Raw genomic sequence first — 23,507 nt, 5'->3', positions numbered from 1 at the left:
TGCACGGGCCTGTTTAGTGATCAAGTGGAAAGCGGATGCGACCCGAGTAAGAGAGAGTGGACAGTGTGGCAACGAATATCTGCACAATGGAAAGAGTGACCGCAGCCCTCCACAGAAGAGCTATGCAATCTGATTTGCTGTGTGTGGGGATTCTCTAAATGAGTATATAGCCAATTGAGGTTATCAAGCCTTGTTCTATCGAGAGAGGGGAGCCCACTACCTTTCAAGCCAAATTTCAAGGAACCTGGGATTGGTAACCCTAGGTCTCCTGGGGGCAACCAGACATGGTCTCCCTCTCACTGTGCTAAGAGCGGCATCAGCTTCACCTCACTGATGATCCCCCAACAAGGGTGAAACACGTGTATGGGGTTGCTGGTGGTACTCTCGTTCAGGTTGGAATTACCATTGCATTTCGGTGCTGGACTGCCCCTGGGCAGGACAAAGACTGATATGCAAATGGATATTTCCCATCTGTGAAAGGCACAGTGAGAAAAAGCAGTGGCTGCGAACTCTCAAGTGGTTAATAACCACTGAACAGGTTATCAAGCCTTGTTCTATCGAGAGAGGGGCGCCCGCTACCTTTGAAACCCTGTTTCATGATAACGCTGCTATGTCGTGGCGTCTCTAATGACATCATCAAAGTTTAGCTTTTCGGTCAGTCGACCTGGTCCATTGATGAGGCCTATGCCCCCTTGAAACCATCCACTGGATATGGTTTAAATTGCTGTCTCAGGGAATATCTCTTGCCATATCGTTGATACATTGTCGCATTTGGTGTCTGGCCAAACAATGAATTTCACCTTTCATTCTGCGGGTTGACAGTTGCATAGGGGACATGAGGGCCATTCCAGAGACTCTCTTCACTACAGTGTTTGAAAACAACCTAATTCCAAAGGCCTTAGCGGGATGCTGTGATTTTGAACATGGCTGCTAGTGACATTTACTGGTAAAGAGCAGTATAACAATTTATCATTTTAGTTACATTACTGAGGGCAAGACATCTGGTCAGGGAAACAAGTACAGAGAGACCCGGCTCAAGGGAAATATTGTGAGACTCCTCTCAGAATTCTTTTTGCATTGGAACTCTGTTTACCTATGCTTCTTAACCGAAGCCACACTTTTATTCCCTTGAATTCTTTCTGGCAGGTGTCACTTATTAAGGCGGTCTTATTATTTTGTAAGTCTACAAAATAACAAGAGATGTATTTGTAAGCACATTCCACCTGCATGCTAAGACCACGTGGGCTAATGGCCATACCTAACTGATGGAATCAACATGCATCTGGCTACATCTGTGCAGTAAGCTTAAATTCAGTTGTTGAAAAGTCCCGGTAGGTATTTCTGCTTTGCAGATTCTTATTAAACCATTTGACATGTAGATTCTCTCACGCTATTATATCATACGATTTCCCTACTCCTGTGTCTTTCGTGCCCTTTTGCGCTACACATTCCTGGAAGTATAACATGAAAAAACAGAAACATCAGTTTTCTGTTTTTTCCCTCTATTCTGGTATTGCTGTGCTCAAGAAAATGTTAATCTCATCCCTAAGCAACTGTGCCCATCTTCTGACCATAAACTTTTAAGTTTTTTTACTGATACATTCATCACATATTCACATACTCTTAGGTTTATTGAATATTCACTTTCTTTGGCATAACTGTTAAATTGTATGCCCAGTTCATAATCTCCTACAGGCTCTATGAAGTACTTCCAAGTAAGGCTGGGTGATCGACTTGGCCTGAGTGATTAGAGTAGAAACATCTTATTTGTTCCCAACGTTTTCATATAAAACCAATGGAAATGTGCTTCTGCACTCCAGTGTTTTTATGTGTTGTAAAAAGAAATGTGTTTTATGTGGATTTTTCGATCAACGTTACCAGTTCATCTCACAACATTTACTCCTGCACGTCGTCACTTTAAGTTGGACTTTCCTTTTTCAGTCTGTTATACAGATATTTCTAAATAAGTCGAATTTTGCTATGCTCACTGTGCTACATCATGTCAAGTGTTTCTGAACTTGTTTGTATTGTGGGTGGTGATGATGCACAACCAGGCAGTGTAGTGGCCTCCAGAGGTCATGTGGCACGCAGCGCTTTCGAACGCGGACTTGAGGATACAGTAATGAAAACTCACTAACCCGTTTAGCGGGTACGATGGCGATTTTAGCCATCATCCGGTGGGAGCTTTCTGGAATGCTGTGGTCAGGTGATTTATGAAGGGGGCATTTGTGTTGACAACTGACTCCACTACCTATCTTTGAGGGCAGGACATTGGAGTGAAGGACCTCTCCGTAATTACTAGAATATTCCTCATTTCATTTGTGCCCGAGGGTAGGGTCTACGAGGGTGGTGACTTTTGGGTGGGTCACGTTGTTGTAAGTTTGTTCTTGTAATGCAAGCATGCTGTTCTGGTAATTCTCTTGAAAGACAATACAGCACTCTCGCTGCTATTCAAGAATGATTTCATGAGCCTGGTTTCTTTGTTAGTGTGTTAGACTTGCTGACCTTAAGGACGCTGCATGGTACCCTTCTCTGGTGCTCCGCATGTTCCTGATACAGGTGAAGACATTTTCATGTTGGAAGCATGCAGTCCACAATCCTGGGAGCACCTTAGTTCGCAGGCTTTGTAAGAGTAGCTATTTTGCTTTGGGTGAAAAAAAAAAAATATGAACCAATGGCAACTACCATACTGTGGTCTCAATCTTGAGAGGAAGTCTTGAAATGTCTTCGTTTGCTTTTGGCAAAGGTCCTGAGTAGCTAAATATTACCCTCTTCATTGGAGGTCTACCCCTGCTTGTGATTAATGCTATTTTGTGTAGGGTCCTGTTGGCATCAGCTAGTTTTCAAAGCCATGTTCCCATCGCTATATTTGGATACTATCTTTGCAGGAGATGCTTGGAAATGTTTTTGGCTGAACATTTTATGCCTGCGTTCTCCTGAGACGTGTTTTTGTTATTTTTTTTAATTGTGATTTGGTTTAAAAATTAAACCTTAAACATAAATACATCATTAACAAATTATTCATGACAAAAAAATAAAATAAAATCGCAATTAAGAGGCACATAAAAGAACTGACCTACAGTACAAATACTAAAAACATGTCTTGCGTATATTAAAAGCTATTCCAAATGCAGAATTAAATCATTTGTGTCTGCAATAATTCAAAACGTGCATGTAAAAAGCTATAAAGTGCTATTATTAGTGCAGTGCTTCCCCCTTACATCATTAGAACAAGTGACTCGCTGGCATATTCAAATCGATTATACACAAAGGCGCTAAAATACATATGCCTAATTTGGCCCGTTCAAGGGCCATACAATGTTAGATGTTTAAGTGTTTCAAGACGGACCATACTCCAGCATAGTCTACAAGTTCTCTCTTCTTTATGCAAACCAATTCGAGGACTGACTGACACACTCAAGTGTGTCGGTAGTGGATTCAGCTTCAATCTTCAATAAATGGTACGAACCATAATACACGGAAACAAATATATTTGGACAAGTTCTCACGTTTCCTAACCATTTTACAGTATTATACTAGTGACTTATATTGGCTTAGTTGATCGATAGTGGTACTCCAATCAAATGCATAAAGCTTTTTCTTAACTTTGATTGGGTTCCTGATCAATTAAATTCTATTGGACTCGAGCAGATTTAATAAGTTGGTCACACCAAAGTTAGTGAGCAAAGGAATATTGTGCCCCGTGAGAGCCCTATTGAATTCTACATGCAATGGCTTAGCTGGGGGTTTGGGGCGGTCAAAAATTTTCAGATAACGATTCTTACAGATTACTACTGAAGTGAGAGAAATGAGACCCAACTCCTGCTTAAAGCACAGTTCTGGAGAGCGGAGTTGAGAAATGTTCTCAGATTGAACAAAACTGTCTCCAGTCCGTAGGTAACAGCTGGAACTTAACGGCTATATAAAACTTAGATGCATTGTTTGAGCTTACTTCTCAGGTGCTGTTTATCCTAAGTGCTGAATTATTGACAGAACTGTTAAAGCTGAGATATGTATAGTATGAGCTATTTCAAGATGTGAACATCCAACCCTCCAATTCATCATTTTAGGTTTCCTCTTTGTTGAGAAGACTATAACTTTTGACTTGCTCCTATTAATAGCCAAATTATTGTCCGCTGCGTAGACAGCTAATTTAGTTAGTTTTCTCTTTAGTCCTACTGGACTCGGACGTGTTTGCATGTGTAAATACTATGGAGGAGAATGAGGACCTATTTAACAATTTTGTTACTCCTTGATCCTTAGGCTTGTTCTCTTTAAGTGACGCATTTGCTCACCAGCTCTTCGTTTTAGTCCCATTGTGTTTGCCACATTAGATGGGGGGGGGGGTCCTCGACCAGGTAGGTGAAGCTCAGATTATTGGGGAGCTATCCCAGGGGCAGGGTCTGGCATTGTGCTCTGTATTTCCATTCCCCTCTAAGGTGGTCACATACCCAACTCTAAAGGGCAAAGGAGGCTTGAGGGCGAAGGACTAGAAGTATCTGTTGGACAAGGCATATGGAAGTCAATCAGTGAGTAACTTTTTAAATCTATTTTTCCATTGATGGTCTTTGGGGTTTTTAAGAAACAAGGAAGTGTAAAACTGGAAACTGTACATAGTTGTGTGTAAAAAGAGGTCTCTTAAATGTGGTGAATAGATTGGCCCGCGAGTCCTTCTTTGCTGTTCTAGATTAATAACGGTTAGGATAGCATTAAAGGATTAGAGTTCACGGTTTGTGTGCAGTAGGCCATTGTATATCTGTGGTCAAAAAGCGAAGATTAACATTACTTTTCATTCTAATGTGCATGATGGTTGCTTTGCAAACTACAAATCCTCTAGTATGGGGTAAAAATTGCTTCTGACTGATCTGTAGAAGTGCATTTTGAAGTTTCAGTAGTTGTGTGTTTTTTCCACAGTAAATCATTATTTTACTCTGCATTTCAAGAAAATTAAGTGTGGGTGCCACAGACGGTGTCTGATGTGAACCCCCTGTTTTTCTTCTATATTTTTGCAGATGCTTGACATCAACGAGTTCGCTGACCGAGTTTCTGACTCTTCATCTAAAGGTGAGCATAACATTTGTTTTGTTTGTCATTGTGTATATTGTGTGTACTAATACAAGGAGCCATGTTATTATAAGTTTGATGCACCTGTGGCCTTTGCCTTGTAAATGAAGTGCCTTTTCCTATCTGAGCAACAAAATATAACCCTTGGAGAAAGATCTAGCAACACAACCCATGAGACAAAACCTAGCTCTGTCTGCACATTTGTGAAAAAGGGTTTGCAGGTATTGCCATGAGCCAAGCAGCCCCCGGTAATGTTGCTACGCTGCCATGACGCGATATTGGCCTCAAAGTGAAATGTTGGTGTGCTAAAAATAAGAGTTTGTTTAGCACGTTTTAGTAACATTTAGTCAAGAGTAGCACACCTTGCAGCTAAAATCCACATATCCGTAACCCCAGGCTCCTTGCACAGCAAATCTATTAACCGTCTCGAATCACAACTAGACCGTAAAGAGGACACACACCCACCCTCTGGAACTCAATTCCGGCATCGACTCGGAATGCCCCCACAATTCTCCAATTTCACAAATCTCTCAAAACATGGCTTTTTCAACAGCACGTGACCATTGAATAATCCCAATGGACGCTAAGATCGCAACCCAAGGTACTATTGAAAGTTGCCAGCCCAAGCGCTGGCTACCCACACCTTGTACAGTGCTCCGCTGCTCTCGAGCTAGGTTCACGCCTTAAAGAATAAAATAAATAGCCTTACATTGAAAGGCTTCCCTATCACCTGTTCCTTGCTTGGTTAGTTCATAAGCATCTTTGGTTAATAATGCATGATGTGGGACATTCATTGTGCTGTTATATTTGAGAACCACTGTTTCACTGAAATGTTTTTGCATTGCGTCGTGCAAAGAACAAAACAAGCAAGTAAGATTAGTATGAGCACAAACTTAAGTTCTGCAGATTTGCTGTGTACTTTAACTCTGCTGTCACACTCTTCAGCCTTCTGGGCCTGGGTAGCAACTAGAGATGTAGACTTTCATGAGCACAATGTCTGATCAATCCTATAACAATTGACAACTAAAACTGTGATAAAATATCCCCCAGTAATTTCAAATAGCTCATTTGTGCATGAGAGCTGATCTAATGCCCTGTAAATATTATTCTGTGAAAGTGCTTACCAAGTAGTGCATCCTTCCTGCACCAAGTACCGGTCTCATGGGTAGAGCATTTCCTCCTAATATCGTCCAGGCTGAAGGTTCCTGTGCTGAAGTAGAATGCATGATGCAGAGAACCATGCCCCAACCGGTTACTGGTTAAGAGCAACGAGAAGTAGGACAATCCTCCTCCCTACAATGGAAGGAGTGTTGAAGGATCTGTTAGTGGGGTCTGTTATCTATCTGTATTGGTGTATACCTATTGTAAAGCGATCCATTTCTTCTCGAAGCTTTGTCCGCGCTCAATAAATGCCATAATAACAATAATGCACCAAAGACCAACATCCCTATATATTTGTGGCGTAGAGACAGTGCGAACAGTGAACTGGGAGGCAAGGCGGAACAGCTTAGAAGATGAAACCAGGTTGGTTGTAGACGGGAGGTAGCCAGAGCTGGACTGAGCAGTAGAATAAGGCAGGTATGCTGGGGAAAAGCTGGTAGAACATGGCAAATCTAGATTGGATGCAGGCGAGAGGCAGCAAAGCAAAGGAGAACTGGAATGCAGGTGAAATGGCAGGCAAGGAGAGGCAGAAATAGTCAGAGGGCATGACTGAATTGGTAGTAGACAGAACAAGGCACATTGTAGGCAGAGGGCAGGACTGAACTGGACGTAAGCGGATGTGTAACTTGTTCAGCAAACTGCGTTAAGACGCAGCATTAACCCCCAGAAGTGAGGATTAAATTGGTATGCTACCACCAGAGTGAGGTTGTGGATGGTGGCTTCCTTTGCCATAGCAACAGGGACGCGCCATTGCCGTGTGCATGGGGGAACGTGAGGAGGCTCTCCTGTAGCCTGAGTATGTTCGACGCAAGATGGTGGTGCCCAGTCAGGCTAGGAAATGCCACTTTGCCATCCGGCAGAGTGCCCGCCTGCCAATGATGAACTGGCTGCCTCTTCCTTTGGCTGTGGACTCCTGCACCAGCCTGGAAAGAGCCGCCAGCCTTGTTGTGCAACAGGTGAGTCCTTTGAGGGCTCATGTGTGCCATACATGACAGTGTGTGCCACACAATCTTCTAGTTCAGGGGCAGGAAACCTGCAGGCCTTCGCATGTTTGAGCCTGCAACTTTCATGATTCTTTATCACTGTCTGTTTTGTCTTGGGCTGATTGGAGAGAAATGTTAATGGGTCTTGTACCATGCACTGTCGCCACTTGCGTGGTCTCTTGGTGCTCTGGCGGATCTGCAATGGAAGGAGTGTTGCAGGGTCTGGTAGTGTGGTTGAGATGGAGAAGAGCAAGAGAGTTTTGATGTGCTGTTGACCGCTTCGGTTCAGAGAAACTGGTCAGTGAGTGTTGGTGCGTTTTCGGTTGGTATCTGTCATGTGATGTTAATGTGTGATTGTGAATGTTTTGCTTTCATGTGTGTTGTGAAATGCGTGTGGGTTGTGGTGCGTTAGATGTATGGTTGTTGTTTAGTTCAGAATTTGAGGGTGTGTATGCAGAAAGGTGAGTTTAGTACGCTTAGTGGCAATATCTTTCGACATTCCATATAAATGCGATACATTTCCCACCCCCAACCATTCATTACAGTGGAATGCCTTGTCCTCCCCCAACAATCCATCCAGGTGATAGACATTCCCTGTCCCCCAGCATTCAATCCTAGTGCACCACGGTTTCTGCCCCCTACCAATCCCTCTTAGTGCCACGCAATTCTCACCCCGGCAGTCCATTTAAGTGCGATACATCTCCTGCCCCTAATCGTTCATCCAATCGAGACACACTTCATTCAAGTGCAATGCTCTTCTCGCCTCCAACAGCCCCACTGCATGTGACACATCTCCCATCCCCTGCTATCCCTCCCGGTGCGACTCACTCCTCACCCTTAAATATTCCATCTTGGTGTGGTACGTTTACTGTCGCGAACAGTATGTCAAGGTGTGATGGATTTCCCACCCCACACAGTCTGTCTCAATCAAACCTTCATGATACAGAAGTGACACAGTGCCTGTGCCAGAGCACAGCAGGTAGTACAAGGACCAGCTACACCACCAGACCAGATGCAGAACGCGGCCAAACTACGCACTAAGGCCAAGTGTGGAAGTAGCACAATGAACACAGTTAGACTACTGGCAGGATAAGGCTAGCCTATGCCAGTAAGCTAAATGCTGGTAGGTATATGATTTCGGGTGATTAGAGTAGGGTGTTTTTATGGAGTACATTAGTGGTTGTATACCCCACTTTTCTGTACGTTCTTTCTTGTTGGATTTTGTATGGTTTAGCACTTTGGATTGTCTTGATGGGGGTAGATCCCTTTGCTCTGTCTTGCTTCATGTCTGATGTGTTTGGATAGTCCCTGGTTTTCGAGGGGGTTCCTTTCCATGTTATTTGTTCATTTTGTGGTGCGCAGATGCAGTGCAGGTGTTCACCTTGGGTGCTGAAGTGCCACGTTTTTAGATGTTTTCTGAATTTTAGCTGCTCCTTCGTAGTTTGTATTTCTTTTGGAAGGGAGTTCCCGAATTTTAAGGCTATGCAAGAGAAGGCTGATCATCCAAGCTTTTATCACTAGAGTTTCGGTTCTAGGTGGATGTCATTGCTGGATCGAAATGTTTTTTGCAGGTTTTTAGATGGTGATTAACTTTTTTATGAATTCTATTGCCTGGTCATGTATTGCTCTGTGTGTTATTCACATTGTTTTGAAGGTGATTCTTTGTTTGACTGGTAGCCAATGTAGCATCCTTTGCGCTGGTGTGATGTGGTGCCTTTGGCAGACTTTGAGGGGAAGTCTGGCAGCTGCATTCTGTATTCGTTGTAGTTTCCTCAGCAAGTATTCCATAAATTCCAAGGTAAATGCTGTTGGCGCAGTCTATCCTGGACAAGTTGAGGGAGATGATGGCAAGTGGTCTGTGCGTGAAGGAAAAGAGGGGTAGTATCTTTGTGATAGTGTGCAGATGGAAGAAACATTTCTTAATTATTACATTGACTTGTGCTTCTAGTTTTAGCTTGTTGTCCATTATGATTCCAAGGTTTTTGACTACTTTGGATGTTTCTATTGTGGTTCCCAGATGTTCTAGTTGTGTCTTTGGTTGTTCGGTGATTTTCAACGTGTTCTAGTATTAGTTCGTAAACATAGGTCTCTGTTAGTTTCTCTGGCTATGGATTGTTTGAAATAGGTCTGTAGTTTGACCTGTCTCCAAATTGCCCATTGTATTTTTGAGGAGCGGTTTGCTGTAGGCTGATTTGAAGGCTAAGGGTACTCATCCTATTGAAAGTGACAGATTGAAGAGGTTTAGGTAGCATTCTGATGTTGTTCCCTCGGCCATGATCTATGTGTATATGTCTGGTGGACAGGGGTCGGCTGGGGAGCCTACCTTGTTGCTTTCGTTCCCCAGACTGATGACTTTTTCTCTTGGGGAAAGAGGTTCAGCCTGGTATGTGGGCCAGGAGTTGGTTGGTTGAGGTGAATGGTCGGGTGGGTCGGTCTACTTTGCATGATCTGTTGTATGTTGGTGATTTTACTCTTTAAAGTATCTGCGTGATCGTTGCATAGTTTTGGTGAGGGGACCGGTGTGTTACTGCACTACAGAGGATTTCTCACCTTGTTTATGATGTTGAACAATTCTTTCTTAGTGTTGTTGGCTTTCGTGATCCATTCGTTGTAGTATTCTTTTTACTTTGATTATTTCTGCTTTATATGATCAGGTCTGTCTTTGAAATGTTATTCTTTTGTCTTGGTTGTTTTTCCTACATTCTTGTTATAGTTTCCATTTTCCTTTTTCATTGCTTTGAGGTGGTGCGTGAACCATTTATAGCCACAGATTTCTTTTGCAATGGGATGACATTTATTTTTGGTTAGATGTTAACTATTGTTTTTGTGATTCAGTTCAGGATTATGTCTGTTCAAAACATCTGGCAAGTAGCAGGTTGTCTACACTATTAGCTAGTGGATCCTTTAGCTGCAGCTGTATCAAAGGCGTGTTCTTTTGACTCTGCCAAAACCACTGCATTTTAGCTAATTCACATTTAGTCCCTTCTCACCAGCAATATTCTGTGTGCCCCATCATAAAATATGGCTCTGTGTCATAATCTGTGTTGGGCTGGATTATGGCTATGTGTGTGTTATGATGGGTGGTGATGTCAATGACATTCCATGTGGAGCGTTGGTGTAGTGATGTCATTGGCATCCTTGTGGAGTGTTGATGGTTGTTTGGAGTGCTGGGTTCCACTGGTGTCAGTTGAACTTAATATGCTAGGCTAGATGGATGTCCCAGTGCTTTCTCTACTTATGAACTAAGAGAATAAATTTACATGTAAACTATTTACCTTCTGGTGTTCCATGATTGAGAAGGAGTCCTAGTTTATATCACTCTGCTGGGGCTATATCTTTCACTGTTTGATATATCCTGGGGGATCGGGGCTAACGGAAGATAATACTTCTCTGCACAAATGGGATGCTTTTCATTGAGCCTGTTTTTTACTACTGCAGTGAAATCAAATGACGGCCTGTGTGGCACTCCCCATCATCACACCAAATGGAGGTGTCTCCTCCTTATCTAGACACTGGTCTCCCTTCTAGCAGTGCTAAACCCAACTCCACCGTTTATAATCCATTTTGTATTGCCTTGCTTTCTGGCAAAGTCGAATTTTGGTGTGCCTTTCCAATTGAAGATCTTTGAATCTGGACATTCTAGTGTGCTCATTGTTTTTGTCTGCTTTGACTCGCCTGGTGAGATTCTACTGTTGCATAGTGCCTCTATCCCTCTCCCCTGCTATCCACTGATTTCCCCCTTCCCCTCTTTGTCTATGCACCCATCGTGCTCTCCGGCTCCCCCATCTTTTCAAAATGCTTCTCCATCACCTCTGCTCCTTCCCTCACAAAGTCTGGTAGGAAGAAATGTAAAAAGGCACACCTGAGAACCAACCCCGTTCTGGCCATTGCAGACACCTACAACAATGCTTCCTCCAGACAAACTATCACTGACATTCTCTTTGCTGTTCCTTCCTCTGACTTATGGACCTCCATATGGTTTCTGTCCTCTCCCCTTTCTCTTCCTCGCCCATTACTGGTGGCGACAAATGGGAAGTGCTCTTGGCTCATTTTGCATCTTCCAAGTGCACCTTTAATGTCTATCCCAATGGCACTACCATGGCCCAGGGCTCTCAGCCCAACCTCCTCCTCCTTGACAGGTGTCTTGCAACTCTCTTCAACCCCCCCCCTCCGTCCATCCTTCATCTTCTACCTCCTAGTCCTGGCCCCTCACCCCTTTGCCCTTCCTTGCAAATCATTTAAAAGGGAGCAACCAGCTTCACTTAGCTACCCTCTACTCTCGCTCTGCTATCAAACACTCCTATGACATCTGGCACCTATTTAAAGACCTCGATATCCTTGCTCTCACTGAGACATGGTTCAAGGCCAGCTCCGTCACTGCTTTTGACACTCTTCTCCCTGAGGGCTACAAGATCCTGTCCAATCCCAGGCCCTCCCAACCTGGTGGCGGAGTGGCCTCCATCATCCCCACTCAAACCTACTCATCCTTTGAAAGCCTAGTCTGCAGGATTTCTGTCTTGCCTACCTTCTCCCTTACACTTGCTACCATCTACAGGCCCCCCCAGACCGACCTCCCTCTTCCTCTCAGAATGGGTGAATTTTTCCTCCTCTCTTCTTGCCTCCCCCAAACTTACCTTCCTTGGGGACTTCAACATCCACCTAAACTCCCCAGATGTGGCTACTGTACCCTTTTACGACCTCTGACAATCTCCCTCCCTCTGGCCCAACCAACACTCCTTAGATGCTCTCACCTCAACAGACATCCCACTCTCCAACCCTCTTACTACCCCCACCCCTCCTGGTCTGACTATCCTAATGATGCCTCAGCCCACACTGCCATTCTCCTTCTCTGTCATTCGACCGATGAAGCGTGTCAGTCACTGCATTTTCCTCTTCCTTCACCCACCCCCTTCTTTTGATTCTCCTTCCGACTCTGTTCTAGCTAACCTCCATTCATCTATCTCCAACATCCTGGACATCCTTGCCCCCGTCATGATGTTCCGCAAGAAGACCGCCTCCAAATGCAATTTTTGGTATGACTCCAAGTGCAAAGCTGCAGAGCAATGGCAGGCATCAAGCTCATCCTCTGATAAACTGGACTGCTGCTTTCTCCAAAGGCAATACCATCTCACCATCTGCTTCAAGAAGAGGGCTCATGTTCAAGCCTGCATCTCTGGATCCACCAGTAACACGGCTGAACTTTTTAAAATCGGCAAGGAACTTGTCAATCTAACTGCAGTCTCCTCCGCTCCTCCTTCCTCCCAGGTCCTCTGCACTGCAGTGGCCGCCCACTTCTCCAAAACCCAGGACATCCTGTCCTCTGTCTTCTGCTCCCCTCTGCACCCCAACCCCTTTCTCCTGCCTCCCTTGGCCCCCCCTACTTCTCTTACATTCCACCTGACGAGATCTCTAGAGTTGTCTGCTCTATGAAAGTCTCCTCTAAACAGGTGCTCCACTGCTCCTCCAGAACCATCAAGGACCACATCACCTCTCCCACCCCAGCCGCCCTGGCTGACCTCTGCAACCATTCCTTTGCCACTGGCTCCTTCCCACAACACCTTAAGCACTCTCTTTTGTACCCTCTCCTAAAAAAAGCCATCTCTTGACCCTTCTTGCCTGGCTATCGCCCTATCTCTACCCCCCCTTATATGGGCAAACTCTTGGAGAAGCTGATCATCCCCCAACTGACCCTTGTAAGGAACTCATGGTGGCAACAGTAAAGACCAGACATAAGTGATCACAGTTCAAAGCGTTTATTGAACTTTATGATGGGTGATAGAAACACCTAAAGCTAAGATGAGAGCAAGATACGACAATCAAATAATAAGGCAGTCCTAGTAGCATCTTGACAAATAAAAAGGGCCTATACTAAAAACAACTATTGCCAATCCTTCCCACTAAGTTAGAAAAAGAGTGTGGGATAATGTTCACATGGAAAAGAAAGAAGTGTTACAAAATGATAAGTCGGGATGCTATGGCGGGATCTCTCTTACCCATGTTTTTAGCACGGGACAAGGCGGGACTCCTGAGCATAGCACACTCCTGGGCCTCTCCAGCACAAGGTTCACATCAGAACCTTCAAGGGCCAAGTCTTTCCTCAAAATCTCTTGCCTTAGAAGGCCTGCTGCATCAAATCAATAAACAAACAAAAGTTCCTTCGGTAGTCTTGTACCTTGTGTGATCGCCTTCGCCCCTATGATCTTCCTCCGCCGGGATTGGATCCTTTGCAAAATGGGCCTCCCTCTGTCGGGTTCACTATGGCCTCTCAAATATTACTTGTAACCTTCGGGAGCTTTAACGTCCTTTTAAACAATCAACACTGTGGACAACCCTCAACCGGGTTCACTCTCGTTGACACACTGTTCCCGGGTGTATTATTCTTCACCCCTGCTCGTAAACAGAAAACACACAAACAAAACTTCCATCATACTCTTGGACGATTGCTCTTCGCCCTTTGGATCTCCCCCCGCCGGTCTCAGATCCTTCGTGCAACTTGGGCCTCCCTCAGTCGGGTTCACTACAGCCTTTCAAATGCACCTTGCAATATTCAAGAGCCTTAACACAGTTCACAATTTCCTATTACAGTTCGTGATTTGCTTCGTCTCAACAGAAAGCGTGGATTTCCTTTTCCTAGCTTTCTTTCGGCATCCCTCTGTCCGGTTCACACTTGCCAAATATACAGTTCACTTTATTTTCTCCTGTTGCGGGATTCACTTCCTTTAGCTTTCTCTTGGCAATGGGTCAGAGACTTTAGAGTGTACAAGGGCTTTGACGTGACCCTTCTACCACCACTGCAACACCTCATACCACCCTTTCCTAGGGCCTTTTGGTTCTTGCAGTTTCAACGAAAAAGGGGCCAGCGAGAGTCCTGCAAATGATCACTCCTGCAGCACCTGACCACTCTACAGCTGGATCTTCTAGGGCTTTCCCAAAAGTTCAAATACACAAGTTCTTTGTTGTTAAGTTCTTGCATTCATCTAATGTTGCCACTTGGCAACCTTGGGCTCAACAAACATCGGTTTGCTAAATGCTTCCTCCCACCCACCAGCTGTGTTGATTCCGTTGGCTTGTCTTGCTTCTTGAGTCAAGGATGGTACCACGGTAGCCAGCAGGCCTCCCCGCCTGTGCTATCAATGCAGGAGGCCGGCATGTACCTTTGACAACTGTTCCTCCACACGTCAGCTGTAACTCCCGGTCTTATGATTTCCCTCTCGGAGGCTCTGCAGGTCTGAGTTGAAAAGTGCAAGGGCAGTCCGCCCTTCGTCACCCTTCAAGGTCTCGCCGCCTTTCTCCCCTTGAACTACCGGTCTGGTATAGCTGTAGTCTTGTGCGTTCGGCCTTGCCCATAGTATGCTCTCATGCTCCACCTTTTATCCCGGTGGGGAAGGTAAAGGGCCGTCGGGTGTATGTGATTTTTTTCAATTGCCTGACTCTGCCTGACCTTGTCATTGGGAAATGTTAGGTAAAGGGCTCCCGTGTTAGTCCGTTGTCTGTTATGATGTAAGAAAGTGTCCGTATCGGAAAACGGGTGGGTGGGTAGAGCTTCTAAATATCCTACAGGGTAGGATGTGGAAAAGGTATGTGGGGTACCACATCTCAACCTTCGGCGTCCCACTTCCACTCCCTGAAGACCCCTCTTCCAGATGATCCTCCCCTACTGATCCACCCCAAGGAACTGGATCCAATAGCGATGACCGTGTCTTGGCCACCTGGATGACAGATCCCCGGGGACTAGTAAGTGAAACTCTTCAGGTTTCTCACACCCTCCACACAGAATTGGCTGGCTGCCTCCATGACCACCAGACTGGTTTCGGGGCATCTAGATGCACGGAAACGGCTCTCCTGAACACCTGTGAAGACCTGCTCTCTAACCTGGATTCAAACACACCCTCTGTCCTGATCCTCCTCTATCTTTCTTCTGCCTTTGCCACAGTCAAATACATTGTACACGTGACAAGTTCCTCTTTCTCTTTATTTTTTCTTCTTTCCTTTTGTGTTTTTGTCCTTTTTTTCTTTTCCCCCACTTTTCTCCCCTTTCTTTCTGTTCTTGTTATCTTTTTCTCTATTTTATTTTAATGTAATTGTAAAATGTCTAAAACAATTAAAAAACTAAAAAGAAAGAGAAATAACTCCATCCTCCTAAACCGTGTCCGCGATACCCCAGACATTACAGAATAGGCACTGGCGTGACTGACCTCCTTCCTCTCAAACAGACCCCAAGTGCAAATGGGCCCTTTTCTCGCCTCCAACTCACTCTCTACCTTTGGCATCCCTCAGGGCTCTATCCTATCACCATGGCTTTTCAACATCCACCCTGCCCCTATGGCCCACTTGATCTCTACCTTCTCCCCTCATTTCCAGTATTATGGAGATGACACACAGCTCCTCCTCTCTCATACCTGACTGCTATTCAGGCATGGTGCTCTGCCAATGATCTCTGCCTTAATGCCAGTAAGATGGAGATCCATCCAATTGGGACGCCAGCTCCTTGCTTCTCTCCGGCCAGCCTCCTTGGGTCCCACCCTTCACCCATTTGTGAAACAAAAAAACCTTGGAATAATCTTTGACTCCTTCTCTCCTCCCACCCCATCCCCCCCAAGAAGGCCAACTTTCAGCTCCACCTCCCCCCCCAAGAAGCCCAACTTTCAGCTCCACCTCCTCTCCCCCCCACCCCCCCCAAGAAGTCCAACTTTCACCTCAACCTCCGTTCTTCTCCCCCCACTCCTCCCCAAGAAGTCCAACTTTCAGCACCACCTCCACTGGGGAGTTCTTCCTTTCCTCACCTTTCCCAAGAAGCTCAACGTATCCAGAGCCCTGGTTGACGTTAGGCTGGACTACTGCAATAGCCTCTTCCTTAATCTGCCTCTTTCCTCCCTTCGCCCCTTTCAACTAATCCAGAATAGGACCACAAGACTTATCCTTTGACTTTCAGAGAGCCCAGGGACCACATCTCTCCAGCCTGAAAATCTCTCCACTGGCTCCCGGTGACCCTAGCATCAAATTCAAAACCCTTTGCAACATCCACAAGGCTTTCGGGGGCCTGGACCTCTCTACATCCAGCTTTCCCTCCCTACATACCTTCCTGCCAGAGTCCTTCAGTCCTCTTGCTCCAACTCTCTGCAGGTCAAACGTTTCTCCAAGCAGAGAATGGGAGGGAGATCCATTTCCTCGGCTGGTTCCTCCCTCTGGAACTGCCTCCCTGCCCCCCTCAGACTTGAGCCGGATCTTCTTAAGTTCCAAAAACTTCTCAAGACTTTCCTCTTTTCTTCTCCCCCCCATCCCCACCCTTGCTAACGTTCCCTCTGCTGCTGCGACTGCGGCCTGATCCCTTCAAGGTCGCCCAAGGGCCAGGCCACCCCCCAAACAGTCCCTCCAGCATCTCTTGCCAGCACTTACCCTTGGGCTCCTTTCCCTGGACTAGCCATAAATTGCTCCACCATGTCCACTGCACTCATGCTCCCTTCCCCTCCCTTTTCCTCTGCACTTGCCTTCTTGGCTCTCCCAGCACTACACCCCTCTCCATTGGGCAGCCCACTATTTCACTTCTCCCTCTACCCTCTTGAACTTGCACGGTAGTATTGTCAGAAGGCCATGTTCCCCGCCCCATCTTGTCTTGTGGGACCTGGAAACGCTTGTGTACAGCTGCCATACAAATGTCTAATAAATAAAATAAAATAATCTAGCAGTGCATTACACCACAGCTCATTTGCTTTGGGAAACAAAGCAACACTTAACTGTTTACGTAGTTTTTTTTCTTCTCCAGGATCTATATAGTCGCATCACAATTGATCGATTGTACTCATTCACATCATTGAAAGTTGGAATGGGTGTTCCTGCTGTTATTATGCAGCATAAAGGGCTGTTAGTCGACAAAGACATTGTCCTTCGCTGTTTCCAAACTCAGCAGACTTTTTCTGCAAATGAGGGGAAGGGCTGTCTTGTATATCAGTAACAAATTGCTGCAATGGGGGGGATATTTTCCTCTTTCCCCTTCTCCTCCACCACCTGGTCCCATCTCTCCTCTAAAAATGCAGTTGATCCAGGGGCCAAAGTAAAGAGCCCGACAGCAGAGAGAAAAAGGAAAAGTGAGCGACGTGTAGACTGATGATGAGGGATTGGGGGAGTGTGAGGAAAAATGGCAAAGAAAAAAAGCGATAGACATGGAAAGAGAGTTAAATTGAGTAAGTGAGATTGCTGGAGATGGACTGTGAGAGTAGCAGTAACAAAATGTGAGAAGATATACTATGGGTGAGAAACAGACAGGAAGGGGGTAGAGATGAGGAGTGGCCATGAGACAGGCAGAGAAACAAAGTAAGAGACAATATAAAAAAGACACAAACGAGAACAAAGTGAAGAGGAAAAGCAGCTGAACGAGGAAAAGAGCACATTGACGCTTATGTAGCTGAAAATTGCAATATTAGCTGTAAATGGAGTTCCTAAAAGAGCTCAATGGCCTGACGCTCCTAACACCCACTAACCGTAAAACATTTACCTTCTTTTATAAACCTAAATAAAAAAATGCAAATGTCAGGCCCTGCAAAATGTTTCATTCATAAGCATCCTTCAAGGATGGAAATTGTGTTTCTTATCAAGTGGTTTGCAATTTGAGATCTTCAGTCGACAATTGGTATGAAACTCAAAAACTTTGACTAAGGTCATATACTTGCCATTTGGTTCTTAATTTTTGGGGACTCTTCATACAAAGGTGTGTTAAAAATGCAAATATTACATTTTCATATCAGTTCTCTTTTGTTGGGAACTAGTGAAGTGCTTCAAGGCCTGGTTAAATTCAAAGTGTTTATCGCCAGCTGTTGCTTTAAGCAGCTTTGTCTATTGGTTTATTGGTTTTGAATTGTTTCCAATGTATTCCTTCCTCCCAGAGGAAGACAGTTGGGGTTTCATTGCATAGGTCAAAAGTGCACCATGTGACAGGGTTTGTTTGGGTGTAGGGCCATGGGGCCAGGTGCCAACACCCACAGTGTGAAGCTGGGGCTGAGGCGGTACATAGGGGATCCCCCTGGAACACCCCACCATTCTTTGGATCTGTAGCAGAAGGCTTTACATTGAAGTGAGCCTGTGCTTTTAAAGGAATGCCAACATTGTAAGTTTTAGAATTGTTATTGCACTGTGGGTGGTCATGGTATAATTCTTGGCCAACCCAGCAAATGTAGAATGAACAAAGTACTTGCTATGGGAAACAAGAGGGTTGTGTTCTACAATGCATGTGCTGTGCAACTCTGAAGCTGCATCAGCCTCAGTCAGACCTGCACACGGATGGTCTGCCCAGCAGTGTTGGGACCATGTCTGTGCGTTTCGAGATGGCAAATAAACATCAGGTAAGCTCAGTGCACGGTACTACACAGCCTCAGAAGCCCTCATTTCTGGCAGGTGCGCTACGAAGACCAACCTAGTCCCTGAAGCACAGGTCTCATCACTCCCTAGCGCATAGGACAGAGGGAGGGAATAGGATGAAATAAAAACACAAGCACCATAGCCGAAGTGTGGACTTTAGGAGTTGGCAAGATAGGTAAAGGAACAGAAGGAGACAAAGGGCAGAGGAGAAGTGGAGAGAGCTGGTTGTTGCTTAATTTAGATGGGGGGAGGTGAAAGGACTATGGAGAAAGGCAACTGGAGGGAACGCAGGACAGGAAGGATGAGAGATTCCTGCATGGGGGAATGTAGGAACCCAAAGAGGAGGTTGCAAGGGAGTTCCAGGAGGAGGTGTAAGGAACTAGAAGGCTGGAAAGAGTGGTGAAAGAGGATACAGAGAAAACATCAGAAAGGATGTTGGGAAAAGTATCCAGAGGAAAGTGGGACGGAGCACCAAAGAAGTGGCTGGAGGAAGGAGAGAACACCACGCAGACAGCACTACAAGGGAGGTTGGGAGTAAGATCCTATATTGAGGTGAAATGAGTGAGAACGGCAAAGGATTTTGAAGAAAGATTACTGAAAGGAGGAAATGGGGAAGGAGAAAACCTCACACAAAAGGGCCAGAGTAACATCACAGAGAAAGGAAACCTAGAAAGACGGGCTCTATGGAGACAAAAAGAAAATATTGAGGAGGAGGCTGCGATGAAGTATCAGTTTAGTGTTGATGAGACATTCTGGAAGCAGAAGGACAGGGGATAGAAGGGCAGAAGACGAAGAAGGCAAGTATAGTGCTGGGTAGGGGCCAAAGGTACAGGCCTGCAGAATGGTAGTAAGAAGGTACAGGAGGAGACCAGAATAAGAGAGAGGGGAGGGGAGGGGAGGGGCAGTGGTGGTACCGCTCCCTTGGCGAACAAGCCTGTTGTGAATTGTTGAGGAATAATAAGTTGGGATGGAGGATAGAGCCAGGACCCTGCAATGAAGAGGTCATATACTAGATTGTAGAGAGAGCCAGGTTGACAGTCCTTTGGTGGAAGCTTTTGGTATTGGCCAGCCCTTGCCACTTGGAAGGCCTTTTGTTCATGCACAGGTGGGCCCAGAGATTCTTTGGAGAGACATCCAAGGAGGATGACAAGCAGACAACTTCAACCTGCTGAAACAGGAGAAGTGTCACAAGCACTTCAAACCCCTAGAACTCTGAGTGGCGTTTACCCTCCGGGAAGGGAACTTTGAATGATACTTGTAAAGCTGACAACTGTAGACCTCAAGGTGAAGCCACTCTGTTCTTGTGGAACATTTCTAGGTTACATTTATTTTATTTTATTTATTTAGGTCCAACACGGAAACTGTCCACAATAAATACTGGTTTAACTATACTCTGTAGCTGTCAGTGGTTGATACTCCTCTTCTTTGTGCTTTTCTTTCACTTCTGTGTTTAACGGAATAGCCATTGGTTATATGTTTAGTAGTGGCCTTGTCCTTCCAATGCCAAGTTAACTTCTCCGATTATATCTGTTGGTGATGTAATATATCAAGGCTTGCTATGAGCCAATTGTGATTAATTAATTGAGATCATCACTGAGACCCCGGCATTGGCCTCCTCTCATGTGGCCTGGGAAAGGCAGCTGCTACCTGATCCTGACCCTGGGAGTGGCATAATGTGGGAGACTCACATGGGAGGGGGAATTGGTGACCTCTTTAACGCATGATTCATCTAATGTTCCTACAGTATTGATGGCTTACTGTTAGTTAATGAAGTTACTTACTGGAGTTAATGAAGATTAAAAGTGTCATGAAACTTAATGAGTGTTCTAGTTGTTGGGGAAGGAGACGTTGATCAAGTGGTAGAAGCGGCAGAAGAATTAGATGCAGGAGAAGCAGAACAGGCGACAGCTGAGGCCAACACGAGAGAAGGCGCAGCTGGAAGCAGTAATGGGGAAAACTGTGCTGTGTGGGAGAAGAGCTCCCAACACGCTGCAAACCGCTCGGGTAAGAAGCAGGACCTGAGACTGCACAGAGCTCTCAAAGCTTCCATGGAAAACTGAGCTTACCGCAGCAGTCCTACCGGAGCTGGCAGCAGTGCAGGTAGACCCGACGCAAACCTCTGCAGTACCCACGAGTGATCCGGAGATGCAAAGGAAGACCAGTGAGTTGTCCTGACCCACCAGGCGACTAATAATTTTGAATACCAAACAATTTAAATTATCCGAAGGCAGCCAGGGCGCAGTACTCCTGATAAGAGATACCAATTCGGGGATATTTGTAACCTGCGAGCCAACAGCCAAAAGACTATAGAAGAATAATCCAAAGACAATAAAGGTGCAACTTCCCTTTTATGGAATGCCAATTTGGGGAGATCTGTAACCCACCTTGCCTAGAGACTATAAAGAGAAGCAGTTACTGTTAAAGCCTCCTTACATAGGATACTGGTGTGAAAAATCTTGAAACAAGTATTACCACTGAACACAATTGTAGTAGTAGGAGTTTTTATCCTGAAAGGCAAGTAAGCCAGGAAAGGGACCAATAGTAGTTAGTCCTAGCAGGCGAGCTTAGAGCGTACTAGGAAATAACATGATTTAACCCCTTAAGTGCCAAGGGCGAGTTATCTCGTCCTTGACATTACCTCCGTGTTGCCAAGTACGAGATGGCTCCTTTCACGTCGGCGTGCGTAAAGCATGCCAACGTGAAAGTAATTTTCACTGCGGCAGGCATTTCGGGATGCCCCAGTGAAAATGAAAGGTGAGTCTTCATCTTTCTCCCCCTCGATCTCTGGCTGTATTTCAAGCCGGAGATCGAGCGAGGTGTCGTTGGAAAGGAGAGATTCTCTCCTTTCCAACGACACCTTTGTGAAAGCATTGCTGGGCGCGGATCAGGCACAGATCTCTCGATCCACGCCCAGCAATGCCCACTAGACCACCAGGGATTTGTTTTGAAAGCAGAGGGGAAGTGGGGACTGCTTACAGTAAGTAACCCTCTCTCCCATGCCCCCAAAGCATGGGGGCCCTTATGGATAACCCTGGGGCAGATGGCTGATCTGCCGCCAGGGAAGGGGGCAAAATAAAAAAATAATAATAATGATGAAACACAATGGGGGTGGGGGAGCCACTAGGCACCAGGGATTTTTTTTTGCCACCCAAAAGGGTGGTGGCCCTCCCCCTCCCACACCAAGTGGAAAGGGGCGCCACCCCTTGTAGCACTCCCTGGGGGCAGAATTCTGCCCCAGGCAGGAGTACATCAGGTGCCCCCCCCCCCATCCAATTGGAGGGGTGGGGGAGGGCTACCAGGAATACGTGTGCAGGCCCCCAAAGGATGGGGCCTGCAGGTTAGGCCTCCCTGGGGGCAAATGGCTGATCATCTGCCCCCTGGGAAGGGGGCAAACTGAAAAAATAAATAAAACACAAACAAAAAAACAAAAGGGAGATTTGGGTGGGGTGGGGGGCCACTAGCCACCAGGGATTTATTTTACAGAAAAGGGGGTTGGCCCTCTCTCCCTCACCCCAAGGGGAAATGGGGGCACCCCTTGTAGCCCTCCCTGCGGGCAGATATCTGCACCTAGGAAGGGGCATCTGACCCCAGGGAGGGCTGCATGAGATGCCCCCCTCTTATCCGCCCCGAGGGAGGGCTGATTGAGATGGCCCCCCTATCATTTGGTGTGGGGAGGCAAAGGGCAACCTCCCTTTTACATTGGAAAATTCCCCAGAGATTTAGGGTGCCCCTCAACACAATTTCCGCACATTTCACTCTGCTCACCCAAAATACGCCGCCAAAAACACATGGCCTACCGTCCCGCGTTCCCACAGGTGTCCTGACGAAAACGGCACCTCACATGTGTGGGTGCACCTACCTGGGGGCAAACGGGAAAGCCAAAAACGGGACTAATTCCAAGTCTTTTCGGACAGCAGAATTTGATGAATTTTGTGGAAGTGCATATCATACAGATTTGGGCCTAGGGTGTCCAAGCCACCAAGGAAAACTGGGAACCCAATGCATTTCTGAAAAGGTACAGTTTTCGTCGGGACACCTGTGGGAATGCGGGAAGGTAGGCCATGTGGTGTTGGCGGCGTGTTTTGGTGGGTGAGCTGAGTGAAATGTGCGGAAATTGGGTTTTTTCGCAACATTTCAGACTTTGGCAAGGTTTCTGGGTAATACATTCTGGGTAAATTTGCGCAAGTCAGACCCCTGCGGATTCCCACGGGTGTCCTCTTTTCGGGAATGCATAGGGTTCCTGTTTTCCTTTGTGGCTTGGACCCCCTAAAACCATATCTGTATGGTGTGCCCTTCTGTAAAAATCATGAAATTCAGCTGTCGGAAAAGACTTGGGGTTAGCCGTGTTTTAGGCTTTCCCCTTGGCGCCCAGATAGGTGCACCCACACATCTGAGGTACCGTTTACATCGGGACACGTGTGAGAACGCGGGAAGGCAGGCCATGTGGTGTTGGTGGCGTGTTTCTGTCACAATCACACTTATTAGGGGAAGAGAGTTCGACAATCTCCCCCGAACCACAGAAGCCGAATGAATTTGACCCTCCCACCGTGGTTGGCACAGGTATCTGGTTATAGTATACAGTACACCACGTGGCAGCCAATGGGGAAAGAGGAATTAGGGAGAGGTTGTGGATAGGGTGGTGAATTTTAGGAACACCGGAAAAAGGATGAGGAAACTCCTAAATTGGATAGGAATGGGGAAACACAGGGTAAAACCTAACCTATCTGAACACAGCATACATTCCCAATAACTCAATACCTGCGTGGCTAAACACACCTACACATGAGATGAATACACACTAATATACCTGTCTCCTGATCTTACCTAGTCAAACATTCTTTGATACATGTATAAGTTCAACATGGACACATGGATAACAATTTGCCATAAGGGGGATGAAACAAACAAATGGGAAATTTCCCAACATGATAAGGCAGACGCATTGCG

At 45.9% G+C, this 23,507-nt stretch overlaps 1 protein-coding gene across 2 annotated transcripts in view; it reads left to right on the top strand.

Moving 5' to 3' along the window:
* Nucleotides 1–23,507, top strand: part of ZDBF2 (zinc finger DBF-type containing 2) — a 326,002-nt gene that overhangs the window by 68,553 nt on the left and 233,942 nt on the right. For both annotated transcript variants that reach the window (XM_069615579.1, XM_069615580.1), the window contains one exon: nt 5,013–5,064. In XM_069615579.1, coding sequence (XP_069471680.1) covers nt 5,013–5,064 — 52 coding nt within the window. The remainder of the gene's footprint in view (nt 1–5,012; nt 5,065–23,507) is intronic.

This window comes from Ambystoma mexicanum, chromosome 9, assembly GCF_040938575.1.
Source record: "Ambystoma mexicanum isolate Mex_15411 chromosome 9, UKY_AmexF1_1, whole genome shotgun sequence".
Lineage (NCBI taxonomy): Eukaryota > Metazoa > Chordata > Amphibia > Caudata > Ambystomatidae > Ambystoma > Ambystoma mexicanum.
Note: the sequence above shows the minus strand (reverse complement) of the source record. Positions and strands in the feature narration are given on the sequence as shown.